The following is a 15,805-nucleotide window of genomic DNA, read 5'->3' as shown; positions in this document are numbered from 1 at the left end:
TAGTATTAATACAGCAGAAACATGTCCCCTGGCTGTAGGAACCTCTAGTATTAATACAGCAGATACATGTAGTAACCTCTAGTATTAATACAGCAGATACATGTAGTAACCTCTAGTATTAATACAGCAGATACATGTAGTAACCTCTAGTATTAATACAGCAGATACATGTCCCCTGGCTGTAGTAACCTCTAGCATTAATACAGCAGATACATGTAGGAACCTCTAGTATTAATACAGCAGATACATGTAGTAACCTCTAGTATTAATACAGCAGATACATGTAGTAAGCTCTAGTATTAATACAGCAGAAACATGTAGTAATCTCTAGTATTAATACAACAGATACATGTCCCCTGGCTGTAGTAACCTCTAGTATTAATACAGCAGATACATGTAGTAACCTCTAGTATTAATACAGCAGAAACATGTCCCCTGGCTGTAGGAACCTCTAGTATTAATACAGCAGATACATGTAGTAACCTCTAGTATTAACACAGCAGATACATGTAGTAACCTCTAGCATTAATACAGCAGATACATGTAGTAACCTCTAGCATTAATACAGCAGATACATGTAGGAACCTCTAGTATTAATACAGCAGATACATGTAGTAACCTCTAGTATTAACACAGCAGATACATGTAGTAACCTCTAGCATTAATACAGCAGATACATGTAGTAACCTCTAGCATTAATACAGCAGATACATGTAGTAACCTCTAGTATTAATACAGCAGAAACATGTCCCCTGGCTGTAGGAACCTCTAGTATTAATACAGCAGATACATGTAGGAACCTCTAGTATTAATACAGCAGATACATGTAGTAACCTCTAGTATTAATACAGCAGATACATGTAGTAACCTCTAGTATTAATACAGCAGATACATGTAGTAACCTCTAGTATTAATACAGCAGATACATGTGGCTGTAGGATCCTCTATTGTAGACTAATGCAGGGGGGGGGGGGGGGGGGGGTGTACCCCCCCTAACCTGACCCCAAGGTGTGGACAGGGCCCATGTACTCCCCCTAACCTGACCCCAAGGTGTGGACAGGGCCCATGTACTCCCCCTAACCTGACCCCAAGGTGTGGACAGGGCCCATGTACTCCCCCTTACCTGACCCCAAGGTGTGGACAGGGCCCATGTACTCCCCCTAACCTGACCCCAAGGTGTGGACAGGGCCCATGTACTCCCCCTAACCTGACCCCAAGGTGTGGAAACGGACCATATACTCCCCCTAACCTGACCCCAAGGTGTGGACAGGACCCATGTACTGCCCCTAACCTGACCCCAAGGTGTGGACAGGGCCCATGTACTCCCCCTAACCTGACCCCAAGGTGTGGACAGGGCCCATGTACTCCCCCTTACCTGACCCCAAAGTGTGGATACGGACCATGTACTCCCCCTAACCTGACCCCAAGGTGTGGACAGGGACCATGTACTCCCCCTTACCTGACCCCAAGGTGTGGACAGGGACCATGTACCCCCCCTAACCTGACCCCAAGGTGTGGACAGGGACCATGTACTCCCCCTTACCTGACCCCAAGGTGTGGACAGGGACCATGTACTCCCCCTAACCTGACCCCAAGGTGTGGACAGGGACCATGTACTCCCTCTAACCTGACCCCAAGGTGTGGATACGGACCATGTACCCCCTCTAACCTGACCCCAAGGTGTGGATACGGACCATGTACCCCCCCTAACCTGACCCTAAGGTGTGGACAGGGACCATGTACTCCCCCTAACCTGACCCCAAGGTGTGGACAGGGACCATGTACCCCCTCTAACCTGACCCCAAGGTGTGGATACGGACCATGTACCCCCTCTAACCTGACCCCAAGGTGTGGACAGGGCCCATGTACCCCCTCTAACCTGACCCCAAGGTGTGGACAGGGCCCATGTACTCCCCCTAACCTGACCCCAAGGTGTGGACAGGGACCATGTACCCCCTCTAACCTGACCCCAAGGTGTGGATACGGACCATGTACCCCCTCTAACCTGACCCCAAGGTGTGGATACGGACCATGTACCCCCTCTAACCTGACCCCAAGGTGTGGACAGGGCCCATGTACCCCCTCTAACCTGACCCCAAGGTGTGGACAGGGCCCATGTACTCCCCCTAACCTGACCCCAAGGTGTGGACAGGGCCCATGTACCCCCTCTAACCTGACCCCAAGGTGTGGACAGGGCCCATGTACTCCCCCTAACCTGACCCCAAGGTGTGGACAGGGACCATGTACTCCCCCTAACCTGACCCCAAGGTGTGGACAGGGACCATGTACTCCCCCTAACCTGACCACAAGGTGTGGACAGGGACCATGTACCCCCTCTAACCTGACCCCAAGGTGTGGATACGGACCATGTACTCCCCCTAACCTGACCCCAATACGGTTGCTCACTCACTGCTAATTCAGAGGCTTTCCTCAATTGGCCTTGACCCAGGCCTTGTGTTAAATTTTAAGGGTTGAGTAATGTACCCGCGTTTTTACTTGTGTTCTACAATATATGTTCTGAAGATATACATTTTTGCTGCATTTTTTTAATATGCAATCATTGTACTTTTAGATATCTACAGTTACATTTATGAACCTCTTAAAAGAACTTTGTTCCAGTAACTGGTTAAAAAATGACTTGACAGATTGAACTCAATGTATATCTACTGATGGTGTTAAATCGGGGTTCATGGGGGGCCTCCCGAGTGGCGCAGTGGTCTAAGACACTGCATCGCAGTGCTAGAGGCGTCACTACAGACCTGGGTTCAATTCCAGGCTGTATCACAACCGCCCGCGATCAGGAGTCTACATAGTGCGATTAGGGGAGGGTTTGGCTTTACTTGGCTCTTTACTTGGCTCATCGCGCTCTAGCAACTCCTTGTGGCGGGCCGGGCGCCTGCAGGCTGACTCCGTCGTCAGATGAACGGTGTTTCCTCTGAAATTTTGGTGCGGCTGACTTACGGGTTAATCGAACGGGTGTTAAGATGCGCGGTTTGGCGCGTCATGTTTCGGTTTAGGACGCATACCTCGACCTTCACCTCCCGAGCCCATTGGGGAGTTACAGTGATGAGACAAGATTGAAATTGGGGAGAAAAAGGGGAGAGAAAATATAAAAATGTACAAAAATTCAGGATTCCTGGATATTACGAAACATATCCCTCAGGGGTCGATTCTGAGTCCTGTACTTTTTACTGTTAACAATATCGCCGTATCTGTAAAAAAATCGAATTTAAAAAGTCCCACTGTACCTAACATCATTACTAAACTTTAGACAATCGAGTTACCAGACCCGATCTCAGGGATGGCTACCTCTGGAAATTCCATTGGTCTCTACTGAGTCATCTTTTAGTTATCTTGCACCTTATTTGTGGAACAATCTTCAAAATGTTATTCAATGTGATGTTCTGGTGTCTCTAGGTCAATTCAGGAAGCTGAATGAGGACCTTATTAATGTCATGTTTTGTCTTTGATCTTCATGTCTTGTCCCTGTGCTTCCCTCTGCTGGTCTTATTAGGTTCTTTCCCTCTTTCTCTCTCTCTCTCCTCCTCCCTCTCTCCCTCTCCCGCTCTCTCTCTCTATCGTTCCGTTCCTGCTCCCAGCTGTTTCTCATTCTCCTAACGACCTCATTTACTCTTTCACACCTGTCCCCTATTTTGCCCTCTGATTAGAGTCCCTATTTCTCCCTCTGTTTTCCGCTTCTGTCCTGGTCGGATTCTTGTTTGATGTTTGCTGTTCCTGTGTCCTTGTTCCGCCCTGTCGTGTTCTTTGCCTTCTTCAGATGCTGCGTGTGAGCAGGTGTCTATGTCAGCTACGGCCAGTGCCTTCCTGAAGCGACCTGCAGTCTGTGGTCGCGTCTCCAGTCGTTCCTCTCTATTGACGAGAGGATTTCAGTTTCCTGTTTTGGATTGACCATTGATAATATCCATGAGAATCATTATTTGTTTAATACTGGAATAAAGACTCTGTTACTATTACGTCGCTTTTGGGTCCTCATTCACCAGCATAACAGAAGAATCCGACCAAGATGGACCCAGCGACTATGGATTCTCTCAACACTGCCGTCGGGTTCCAGGGAGCAATGCTCGGCAGACACGAGCAGGAATTGTTTGCTGCTCGTCATGCCGTTGAGACCCTGGCCGCTCAGGTCTCCGATCTCTCTGGACAGTTTCAGAGTCTTCGTCTTGTGCCACCAGCTACTTCCTGGTCTTCCGAGTCTCCGGAACCTAGGGTTAATAACCCACCATGTTACTCTGGGCAGCCCACTGAGTGTCGCTCTTTTCTCACCCAGTGTGATATTGTGTTCTCTCTCCAGCCCAACACGTACTCTAGTGAGAGAGCTCGGATCGCTTACGTCATATCACTCCTTACTGGTCGGGCTCGGGAGTGGGGCACAGCTATCTGGGAGGCAAGGGCTGAGTGTTCTAACGATTATCAGAACTTTAAAGAGGAGATGATACGGGTTTTTGATCGTTCAGTTTTTGGGAAGGAGGCTTCCAGGGCCCTGGCTTCCCTATGTCAAGGTGATCGATCCATAACGGATTACTCTATAGAGTTTCGTACTCTTGCTGCATCTAGTGACTGGAACGAGCCGGCGTTGCTCGCCCGTTTTCTGGAGGGACTCCACGCTGAGGTTAAGGATGAGATTCTCTCCCGGGAGGTTCCTTCCAGCGTGGACTCTTTGATTGCACTCGCCATCCGCATAGAACGACGGGTAGATCTTCGTTACCGAGCTCGTGGAAGAGAGCTCGCGTTAACGGGGTTTCCCTTCTCCGCATCTCAACCATCTCCTTCCATCGGCTCAGAGACTGAGCCCATGCAGCTGGGAGGTATTCACATCTCGACTAAGGAGAGGGAACGGAGAATCACCAACCGCCTTTGCTTCTATTGCGGTTCTGCTGGACATTTTGTCATGTCATGTCCAGTTAAAGGCCAGAGCTCATCAGTAAGCGGAGGGCTACTGGTGAGCGCTACTACTCAGGTCTCTCCATCAAGATCCTGTACTACCTTGTCGGTCCATCTACGCTGGACCGGGTCGGCTGCTTCCTGCAGTGCCTTGATAGACTCTGGGGCTGAGGGTTGTTTTATGGACGAAGCATGGGCTCGGAAACATGACATTCCTCTCAGAGAGTTAGGGAGGCTCACACCCATGTTCGCCTTAGATGGTAGTCCTCTCCCCAGTATCAGATGTGAGACACTACCTTTAACCCTCACAGTATCTGGTAACCACAGTGAGACCATTTCTTTTTTGATTTTTTGTTCACCTGTTACACCTGTTGTTTTGGGTCATCCCTGGCTAGTATGTCATAATCCTTCTATTAATTGGTCTAGTAATTCTATCCTATCCTGGAACGTTTCTTGTCATGTGAAGTGTTTAATGTCTGTTATCCCTCCTGTTTCTTCTGTCCCCTCTACTCAGGAGGAGCCTGGTGATGTGACAGGAGTGCCGGAGGAATATCATGATCTACGCACGGTCTTCAGTCGGTCCAGAGCCAGCTCTCTTCCTCCTCACCGGTCGTATGATTGTTGTATTGATCTCCTTCCGGGGACCACTTCCCCTCGGGGTAGATTATTCTCTCTGTCGGCTCCCGAACGTAAGGCTCTCGAGGATTATCTGTCTGCTGAAGGCATTCAGATGGATCCCGCTAAGGTCCAGGATGTCAGCGATTGGCCCGTTCCTAAGTCACGTGTCGAGTTACAGCGCTTTCTCGGTTTCGCTAATTTCTTTCGGCGTTTCATTCGTAATTTCGGTCAAGTGGCTGCCCCTCTCACAGTTCTGACTTCTGTCAAGTCTTGCTTTAAGTGGTCCGGTTCCGCCCAGGGAGCTTTTGAGTTCCTCAAGAAGCGTTTTACATCCGCCCCTATCCTTGTTACTCCTGACGTCACTAAACAATTCATTGTCGAGGTTGACGTTTCAGAGGTGGGCGTGGGAGCCATTCTGTCCCAGCGCTTCCAGTCTGACGATAAGGTCCATCCTTGCGCTTACTTTTCTCATCGCTTGTCGCCATCGGAACGCAACTATGATGTGGGTAACCGCGAACTGCTCGCCATCCGCTTAGCCTTAGGCGAATGGCGACAGTGGTTGGAGGGGGCGACCGTTCCTTTTGTCGTTTGGACTGACCATAAGAACCTTGGGTACATCCGTTCTGCCAAACGACTTAATGCACGTCAAGCTCGTTGGGCGTTGTTTTTCGCTCGTTTCGAGTTCGAGATTTCCTATCGTCCGGGAAATAAGAACACCAAGCCTGATGCTTTATCCCGTCTCTTTAGTTCTCCTGTGGTTTCTACCGAACCCGAGGGGATTCTCCCTGAAGGGCGTGTTGTCGGGTTGACTGTCTGGGGAATTGAGAGACAGGTAAAGCAAGCACTCACTCACACTGCGTCGCCGCGCGCTTGTCCTAGTAACCTTCTGTTCGTTCCTGTCTCTACTCGTCTGGCTGTTCTTCAGTGGGCTCATTCTGCCAAGTTAGCTGGTCACCCCGGCGTTCGGGGTACGCTTGCTTCTATTCGCCAGCGGTTTTGGTGGCCTACTCAGGAGCGGGACACGCGTCGTTTCGTGGCTGCTTGTTCGGACTGCGCGCAGACTAAGTCAGGTAACTCTCCTCCTGCCGGTCGTCTTAGACCGCTTCCCATTCCTTCTCGACCATGGTCTCAGATCGCCTTAGACTTTATTACCGGTCTGCCTTCGTCTGCGGGGAGGACTGTGAGAGCCGCCAATAAACGTAGGATTAAGAGTCCTAGGTATTGTCGCGGTCAGAGAGTGTGGCTTTCCACTCGTAACCTTTCCCTTACGACAGCTTCTCGCAAGTTGACTCCGCGGTTCATTGGTCCGTTCCGTGTCTCTCAGGTCGTTAATCCTGTCGCTGTGCGACTGCTTCTTCCGCGACATCTTCGTCGCGTCCACCCTGTCTTCCATGTCTCTTGTGTCAAGCCTTTTCTTCGCGCCCCCGTTCGTCTTCCCTCCCCCCCTCCCGTCCTTGTCGAGGGCGCACCTATTTACAAGGAACGGAGGATCATGGACATGCGTTCTCAGGGACGTGGTCAACAGTACTTAGTGGATGGGGAGGGTTTCGGTCCTGAGGAGAGGAGTTGGGTTCCTTCTCGGGACGTGCTGGACCGTTCGTTGATTGATGATTTCCTTCGTCGCCGCCAGGGTTCCTCCTCGAGTGCGCCAGGTGGCGCTTGGTGAGTGGGGGGGTACTGTCATGTTTTGTCTTTGATCTTCATGTCTTGTCCCTGTGCTTCCCTCTGCTGGTCTTATTAGGTTCTTTCCCTCTTTCTCTCTCTCTCTCCTCCTCCCTCTCCCGCTCTCTCTCTCTATCGTTCCGTTCCTGCTCCCAGCTGTTTCTCATTCTCCTAACGACCTCATTTACTCTTTCACACCTGTCCCCTATTTTGCCCTCTGATTAGAGTCCCTATTTCTCCCTCTGTTTTCCGCTTCTGTCCTGGTCGGATTCTTGTTTGATGTTTGCTGTTCCTGTGTCCTTGTTCCGCCCTGTCGTGTTCTTTGCCTTCTTCAGATGCTGCGTGTGAGCAGGTGTCTATGTCAGCTACGGCCAGTGCCTTCCTGAAGCGACCTGCAGTCTGTGGTCGCGTCTCCAGTCGTTCCTCTCTATTGACGAGAGGATTTCAGTTTCCTGTTTTGGATTGACCATTGATAATATCCATGAGAATCATTATTTGTTTAATACTGGAATAAAGACTCTGTTACTATTACGTCGCTTTTGGGTCCTCATTCACCAGCATAACAATTAATGTGTTTATGACTTTTTCTTTCTGCTTGTATTTATTTTGATGTGTGTCATTTCTGTAATTCGGACTCCCTGATAAAATAAAGGTTAAATAAATAAAAAGTCTCTGTCCAGTATGAAAGAAGTTTGCGTTGGGTCATGGAAACCACCTAACTAGCATTAGCGCAATGACTGGAAGTCTACAGGAACGGTTAGCACGCACGCTTTAAAAACAGCAACATTTTGTCCACGCCACCAAGATAATCTATTAGCTAGAAAAGGTATGTTAGAGATTACACTTACTCTTCCAATAAACTGTGGGGAGGTCAACATAATGAAACTGTCCCAACAATTATATTCATTTTACATGTTGAATAATTCTACTTTCATTAGCGTTCACCTGATAGTAAAAATATATGTCACATCTTGTCTTAACATATGATCGCAGTCCCTGGGTCACCGGTTTGCCTGGGCAAGGAAAGGTTGAAAACCCCTGGTCTTGTGTCATGGTGTGTGGTGCATTGAGATTTGGCATTTATCTGTCTGGCCACCAGGTGGCGCTAACCTTGGAGTTGAGCATGATCTCAGGCGCCCGGTACCAGCGAGTAGCTACATACTCCGTCAGGAAGCCTGTGTGGTCGTGGTCTGGGTCAGCCACACGTGCCAGACCGAAGTCGCAGATCTAAGGAGAGGGAAGAGGAGGATGTTAGTGAAGAGAGCAGCGGGGGGGGGGGGGAGCAGCAGCGAGCAGGAGAGGAGAGCAGAATGAAAGGAGATAAAGGAGACATCAGAGGACATTAGTGAGGAGAGGAGGAAAGAGCAGAATGAAAGGAGAGAAAGGGGACATCGGAGGGGACAGCGGAGGACGTTAGTGAGGAGAGGAGAGAAGAGGGTTTAGAGAAAGTCTCAACATGGAAAATCCCAAAGCCCTTAAAGTAGGGGACACGGCAGATGTAACAGCACAGCATTTGAAGCTGACTGCTTGTAGAACCTAGTCCTGGAAGGAGCTGATTTCCCAGACTAAACCTAGTCCTGGAATAAACAAACACTTTCAATAAAGATTCTCCATTAAGCAATCGTTTTAGACCCAGACAGTGTCCCGGAAACAGGTCCAAAGTGTAGTATTATTACTGATTAGGTTAGGGGTCAAGGTTCGTTACCTTGAGGTCGCAGGTGGTATTGAGCAGCAGGTTGGAGGGCCTGAGGTCTCGGTGCAGGACGTTAGAGGTTAGTAGCGTATTTTGTGATCACAGATGGAATTCAGGAGCAGGTTGGAGGGGCTGAGGTCTCAGTGCAGGACGTTAGAGGTTAGTAGTGTATTTTGTGATCACAGATGTAATTGAGCAGCAGGTTGGAGGGCCTGAGGTCTCGGTGCAGTAGGTTAGAGGTTAGGGCAGCTGTTCCCAAACTTGGGGTCGTGACTCCATGTAGTGAAATTGTTTTATACACTAAACGCAACAAGTGTTGGTCCCATGTTTCATGAGCTGAAATAAAATATCCCAGAAATGTTCCATAAACACAAAAAGCTTAATTCTCTCAAATTGTGTACACAAATGTCTTCACATCCCTTTTAGTGAGCATTCCTCCTTTGCCAAGATAATCCATCCACTTGACAAGTGTGGCATATCAAGAAGCTGACAAAACAGCATGATCATTACACAGGTGCACCTTGTGCTGGGGACAATAAAATACCACAAAAATGTGCAGTTTTGGCACACAACACAATGCCAGAGGTCTCAAGTTTTGAGGAATTGTCAAATTGGCATGCTGACAGCAGGAATCGTCCACCAGAGCTGTTGCCAGAGAATTTAATGCGGTTTGCTGTGGTCAACTCCAGCAGGTATATTTCACTGGTCATCCCCAAAGGCAACTCCCCTTTTGGCCGCTTTTCCTTCCAGTTCTCTGCTGCCAATGACTGGAACGAATTGCAAAAATCACTGAAGGCAGAGGCACTCGCATCAATGCCGTTGTCAGATAACACTGCGAAAGGAAGAATTTAATGCTACTGCATCTATTGCAATCAAGAGGAAACTGACTCAAACTCCCCACCTTCTGCTCTCCAAATGGACGTTACCTGTGATGGCCGAGATGCCCCATGCATTGACTTTTGTCCGCTATGGTATCTGGTGTGACCACCATTTGCCTCATGCAGCACGACACATCTCCTTCGCATAGAGTTGATCAGGATGTTGATTGTGGCCTTGTGGAATGTTGTCCCACTCCTCTTCAATGGCTGTGGGAAGTTGCTGGATATTGGCGGGAACTAGAACAAGCTGTCGTACACATCTATCCAGAGCATCCCAAACATGCTCAATGGGTGACCTGTCTGGTGAGTATGCAGGCCATGGAAGAACTGGGACATTTTCAGCTGCAAGGAATTGTGTCCAGATCCTTGCGACATTTTTTTTCTTTTTCACCTATTCTTTTAACCAGGTAGGCCAGTTGAGAACAAGTTCTCATTTACAACTGTGACCTAACTAAAGTTAGTGAGGGAGATATAAGATTATATATATATATATATATATATATATATATATATATATAAAAAAGACTCCAGCTTCAGTGATTCCCACAGCCATTGAGGTCGCGGTGCAGGACGTTAGGGTCAGGGGTCAGTACCTTTAGGTCACAGGTGGTATTGAGCAGCAGGTTGGAGGGTTTGAGGTCGCGGTGCAGGACGTTAGGGTCAGGGGTCAGTACCTTTAGATCACAGGTGGTATTGAGCAGCAGGTTGGAGGGTTTGAGGTCGCGGTGCAGGACGTTGGCAGAGTGGATGTACTTCAGGCCTCTCAGGATCTGATACAGGAAGTAACAGATGTGATCGTTGCTCAGGCGCTGGGTCTTCAGGAGCTTGTACAGGTCTGTCTCCATCAGGTCCTGCACGATGTAGCTAGGAGACAAGGGGTTAAGGAATCTGCTAGATAGGTACAACAACACAACCCATGTCATTAGATCTAAGGCTCAGCTTGTACAGGTCTGTCTCCATCAGGTCATGAGTAGCTGGGTTACACACTGTTAAAGACCAACAGTGTATCTCAGTTAACTGAGCGCTAAAATCTTGCGTAATTTGGTCAGCTGTGTGAATTAAATGTGGATATATACCTGTTAGAAATTGGGAGTTCCATAAGTCTCCACCCTCGCAAAAGAAAACTCTCAGACAAAAGACTCACAGCTGTACTCGCTGCCAAACGTGATTCTAACATGTATTGACTCAGGGGTATGAATACTTATGTAAATTCGATATTTCAAGTTTCAAGTTTAATAAAATTGGTAAAATTTCTAAAAACATGGTTTTCATTTTGTCTTTATGGGGTATTGTCTGTAGATGGGTGAGAAAATACATATTTAATGTAATCTATTTTGAATTCAGGCTGCAACAACGAGAAAGTCACATGGCGACATACTTTGGTGCGAAAAGTGCAACTCAATCCCAGAACAACAGCAAAGGAACTTGTGAAGATGCTGGAGGAAACAGGTACAGAATTATCTATATTCACAGTAAAACGAGTCCTATATCGACATAACCTGAAAGGCCGCTCAGCAAGGAAGAAGCCACTGCTCCAAAACCGCCATAAAAAAGCCAGACTACGGTTTGCAACTGCACATGGGGACAAGGTACGTACTTTTTGGAGAAATGTCCTCTGGTCTGATGAAACAAAAATAGAACCGTTTGGCCATAATGATCATCGTTATGTTTGGAGGAAAAAGTGGGAGGCTTGCAAGCCGAAGAACACCATCCCAACCGTGAAGCACGGGGGTGGTAGCATCATGTTGTGGGGGTGCTTTGCTGCAGGAGGGATTGGTGCACTTCACAAAATAGATGGCATCATGAAGGAGGGAAATTATGTGGATATATTGAAGCAACATCTCAAGACATCAGTCAGGAAGTCAAATCTTGGTCGCAAATGGGTCTTCCAAATGGACAATGACCCCAAGCATACTTCCAAAGTTGTGGCAAAATGGCTTAAGTACAACAAAGTCAAGGTATTGGAGTGGCCATCACAAAGCCCTGACCTCAATCCTATAGAAAATGTGTGGGCAGAACTGAAAAAGCGTGTGCGAGCAAGGAGGCCTACAAACCTGACTCAGTTAAACCAACTCTGTCAGGAGGAATGGGCCAAAATTCACTCAACTTATTGTGGGAAGCTTGTGGAAGGCTACCTGAAACATTTGACCCAAGTTAAACAATTTAAAGGCAATGCTACCAAATACTAATTGTGTATATTTACTTCTGACGCACTGGGAATGTGATGAAAGAAATAAAAGCTGAAATAAATCATTCTCTCTACTATTATTCTGACATTTCACATTCTTAAAATAAAGTGGTGATCCTAACTGACCTAAGACAGGGAATTTTTACTCGGATTAAATGTCAGGAATTGTGAAACTATAGATTTAAAAAAAAAACGTTTTAAACCCTTGAATGAGTTGGTGTTCTTTCTTGTATGATACTATTTTCTACATTGTAGAATAACAGTGAAGACATTACAACTATGAAATAACACATATGGAATCATGTAGCAAACAAAAAAGTGTTAAACAAATCAAAATCTATTTTACATTTGAGATTCTTCAAAGTAGCCACCCTTTGCCTTAATGACAGCTTTGCACACTTGGCATTCTCTTAACCAGCTTCATGAGGTTGTCACCTGGAATGCATTTCATTTAACAGGTGTGCTTTCTTAAAAGTTCATTTGTGGAATTTATTTTCTTCTTAATGCGTTTGAGCCAATCAGTTGTGTTGTGACAAGGTGGGGAGATACAGTGGGGAGAACAAGTATTTGATACACTGCCGATTTTGCAGGTTTTCCTACTTACAAAGCATGTAGAGGTCTGTCATTTTTATCATAGGTACACTTCAACTGTGAGAGACGGAATCTAAAACAAAAATCCAGAAAATCACATTGTATGATTTTTAAGTAATTAATTTGCATTTTATTGCAAGACATAAGTATTTGATCACCTTCCAACCAGTAAGAATTCCGGCTCTCACAGACCTGTTAGTTTTTCTTTAAGAAGCCCTCCTGTTCTCCACTCATTACCTGTATTAACTGCACCTGTTTGAACTCGTTACCTGTATAAAAGACACCTGTCCACACACTCAATCAAACAGACTCCAACCTCTCCACAATGGCCAAGACCAGAGAGCTGTGTAAGGACATCAGGGATAAAATTGTAGACCTGCACAAGGCTGGGATGGGCTACAGGACAATAGGCAAGCAGCTTGGTGAGAAGGCAACAACTGTTGGCGCAATTATTAGAAAATGGAAGAAGTTCAAGATGACGGTCAATCATCCTCGGTCTGGGGCTCCATGCAAGATCTCACCTCGTGGGGCATCAATGATCATGAGGAAGGTGAGGGATCAGCCCAGAACTACACGGCAGGACCTGGTCAATGACCTGAAGAGAGCTGGGACCACAGTCTCAAAGAAAACCATTAGTAACACACTACGCCGTCATGGATTAAAATACTGCAGCGCACGCAAGGTCCCCCTGCTCAAGCCAGGGCATGTCCAGGCCCGTCTGAAGTTTGCCAATGACCATCTGGATGATCCAGAGGAAGAATGGGAGAAGGTCATGTGGTCTGATGAGACAAAAATTGAGCTTTTTGGTCTAAACTCCACTTGACGTGTTTGGAGGAAGAAGAAGGATGAGTACAACCCCAAGAACACCATCCCAACCGTGAAGCATGGAGGTGGAAACATCATTCTTTGGGGATGCTTTTCTGCAAAGGGGACAGGACGACTGCACCGTATTGAGGGGAGGATGGATGGGGCCATGTATCGCGAGATCTTGGCCAACAACCTCCTTCCCTCAGTAAGAGCATTGAAGATGGGTCGTGGCTGGGTCTTCCAGCATGACAACGACCCGAAACACACAGCCAGGGAAACTAAGGAGTGGCTCCGTAAGAAGCATCTCAAGGTCCTGGAGTGGCCTAGCCAGTCTCCAGACCTGAACCCAATAGAAAATCTTTGGAGGGCGCTGAAAGTCCGTATTGCCCAGCGACAGCCCCGAAACCTGAAGGATCTGGAGAAGGTCTGTATGGAGGAGTGGGACAAAATCCCTGCTGCAGTGTGTGCAAACCTGGTCAAGAACTCCAGGAAACGTATGATCTCTGTAATTGCAAACAAAGGTTTCTGTACCAAATATTAAGTTCTGCTTTTCTGATGTATCAAATACTTATGTCATGCAATAAAATGCAAATTAATTACTTAAAAATCATACAATGTGATTTTCTGGATTTTTGTTTTAGATTCCGTCTCTCACAGTTGAAGTGTACCTATGATAAATATTACAGACCTCTACATGCTTTGTAAGTAGGAAAACCTGCAAAATCGGCAGTGTATCAAATACTTGTTCTCCCCACTGTATACAGAAGATAGCCCTATTTGGTAAAAGACCAGGTCCATATTATGGCAAGAACAGCTCAAATAAGCAAAGAGAAACGACAGTCCATCATTACTTTAAGACATGAAGGTCAGTCAATCTGGAAAATGTCAAGAACTTTGAAAGTTTCTTTAAGGTCAGTCACAAAAACTATCAAGCACTATGATGAAACTGGCTCTCATGAGGACCGCCACAGGAAAGGAAGACCCAGAGTTCTCTGCTGCAGAGGATAAGTTAATTAGAGTTACCAGTTATCAGAAATTGCAGCCCAAATAAATGCTTCAGAGTTCAAGTAACAGACACATCTCAACATCAACTGTTCAGGGGAGACTGCGTGAATCAGGCCTTCATGGTTGAATTGCTGCAAAGAAACCACTACTAAAGGACACCAATAAGAAGAAGATACTTGTTTGGGCCAAGAAACACGAGCAGTGGACATTAGACCAGTGGAAATCTGTCCTTTGGTCTGATGAGGTGAAATTGTAGATTTTTGGTTCCAACCGCCGTGTCTTTGTGAGACGCGGTGTGCGTGAACAGATGATCTACGCATATGTATTTCTTGCCGTGAAGCATGGAGGAGGAGGTGTGATGGGGCTTTGCTGGTGACACTGATATATTTATAATTCAAGCCACACTTAACCAGCATGGCTACCACAGCATTCTGCAGCGATACGCCATCCCATCTGATTTGGGCTTAGTGCGACTATCATTTGTTTTTCAACAGGACAATGACCCAACACACCTCCAGGCTATGTAAGGGGTATTTGACCAAGAAGGAGAGTGATGGAGTGCTGCATCAGATCACCTGGCCTCCACAATCACCCGACCTCAAACCAATTGAGATGGTTTGGGATGAGTTGGACCGCAGAGTGAAGGAAAAGCAGCCAACAAGTGCTCAGCATATGTGGGAAATCCTTCAAGAATGTTGGAAAAGCATTCCTCATGAAGCTGGTTGAGAGAATGCCAAGTGTGCAAAGCTGAATAAAATATATTTTGATTTGTTTTACACTTTTTTGGTTACTACATGATTCCAAATGTGCTATTTCATAGTTTTGATGTCTTCACTATTATTCTACAACGTAGAAAATATTAAAAAATAAAATAAAAACCCTTGAATAAGTAGGTGTTCTAAAACTTTTGACCAGTAGTGAACTTCAGTATGTTATAGTGTTGTGTTAGACTGATTGCACAAAATATTAGCACGCCCCTTTTGCCCCCAGAACAGCCTCAATTCGTCGGGTCATGGACTATACAAGGTGTCTAAAGTGTTCCACAGGAATCCTGGCCCATGTTGACTCCAATGATCCCTACAGTTGTGTCAAGTTGTCTGGATGTCCTTTGGGTGGTGGTCCATTCTTGATACACACGGAAAACTGTTGAGGGTGAAAAACCCAGCAGAGTTGCAGTTCTTGACCCAAACCGGTGCGCCTGGCACCTACTACCATACCCCGTTCAAAGGCACTTAAATCTTTTGTCTTGCCCATTCACATCCATGTGTCAATTTAACCCATCTCCTCCCCTTCATCTACACTGATTGAAGTGGATTAAACAAGTCACATCAATAAGAGATCATGGATTCACCTGGTCAGTCTCGTGGAGAGAGCAGTTGTTCCTAATGTTTTTTACGCTCAGTGTATTTGGAAGACATTAAACCAAACTGACCACTGTCCCTCTAACATTCTCTGATTGGT

General features: G+C 46.6%; 1 protein-coding gene across 4 annotated transcripts in view; it reads right to left on the bottom strand.

The window, feature by feature from the left end:
* Nucleotides 1–15,805, bottom strand: part of LOC139544869 (mitogen-activated protein kinase 1-like) — a 78,960-nt gene that overhangs the window by 35,526 nt on the left and 27,629 nt on the right. For 3 of the 4 annotated variants that reach the window (XR_011668963.1, XR_011668962.1, XM_071352018.1), the window contains exons 3-4: nucleotides 10,347–10,617; nucleotides 8,293–8,409 (exon numbers count right to left, since the gene is read on the bottom strand). Coding sequence is in view for 2 of the 4 variants with exons in the window: in XM_071352018.1 (XP_071208119.1) it covers nucleotides 8,293–8,409; nucleotides 10,347–10,617 (388 nt within the window). In the remaining 2 variants the exon portion in view is untranslated. The remainder of the gene's footprint in view (nucleotides 1–8,292; nucleotides 8,410–10,346; nucleotides 10,618–15,805) is intronic. The other variant, XM_071352019.1, reaches the window with a different exon arrangement.

Source organism: Salvelinus alpinus, chromosome 19 (genome assembly GCF_045679555.1).
Source record: "Salvelinus alpinus chromosome 19, SLU_Salpinus.1, whole genome shotgun sequence".
Classification (NCBI taxonomy): domain Eukaryota; kingdom Metazoa; phylum Chordata; class Actinopteri; order Salmoniformes; family Salmonidae; genus Salvelinus; species Salvelinus alpinus.
Note: the sequence above shows the minus strand (reverse complement) of the source record. Positions and strands in the feature narration are given on the sequence as shown.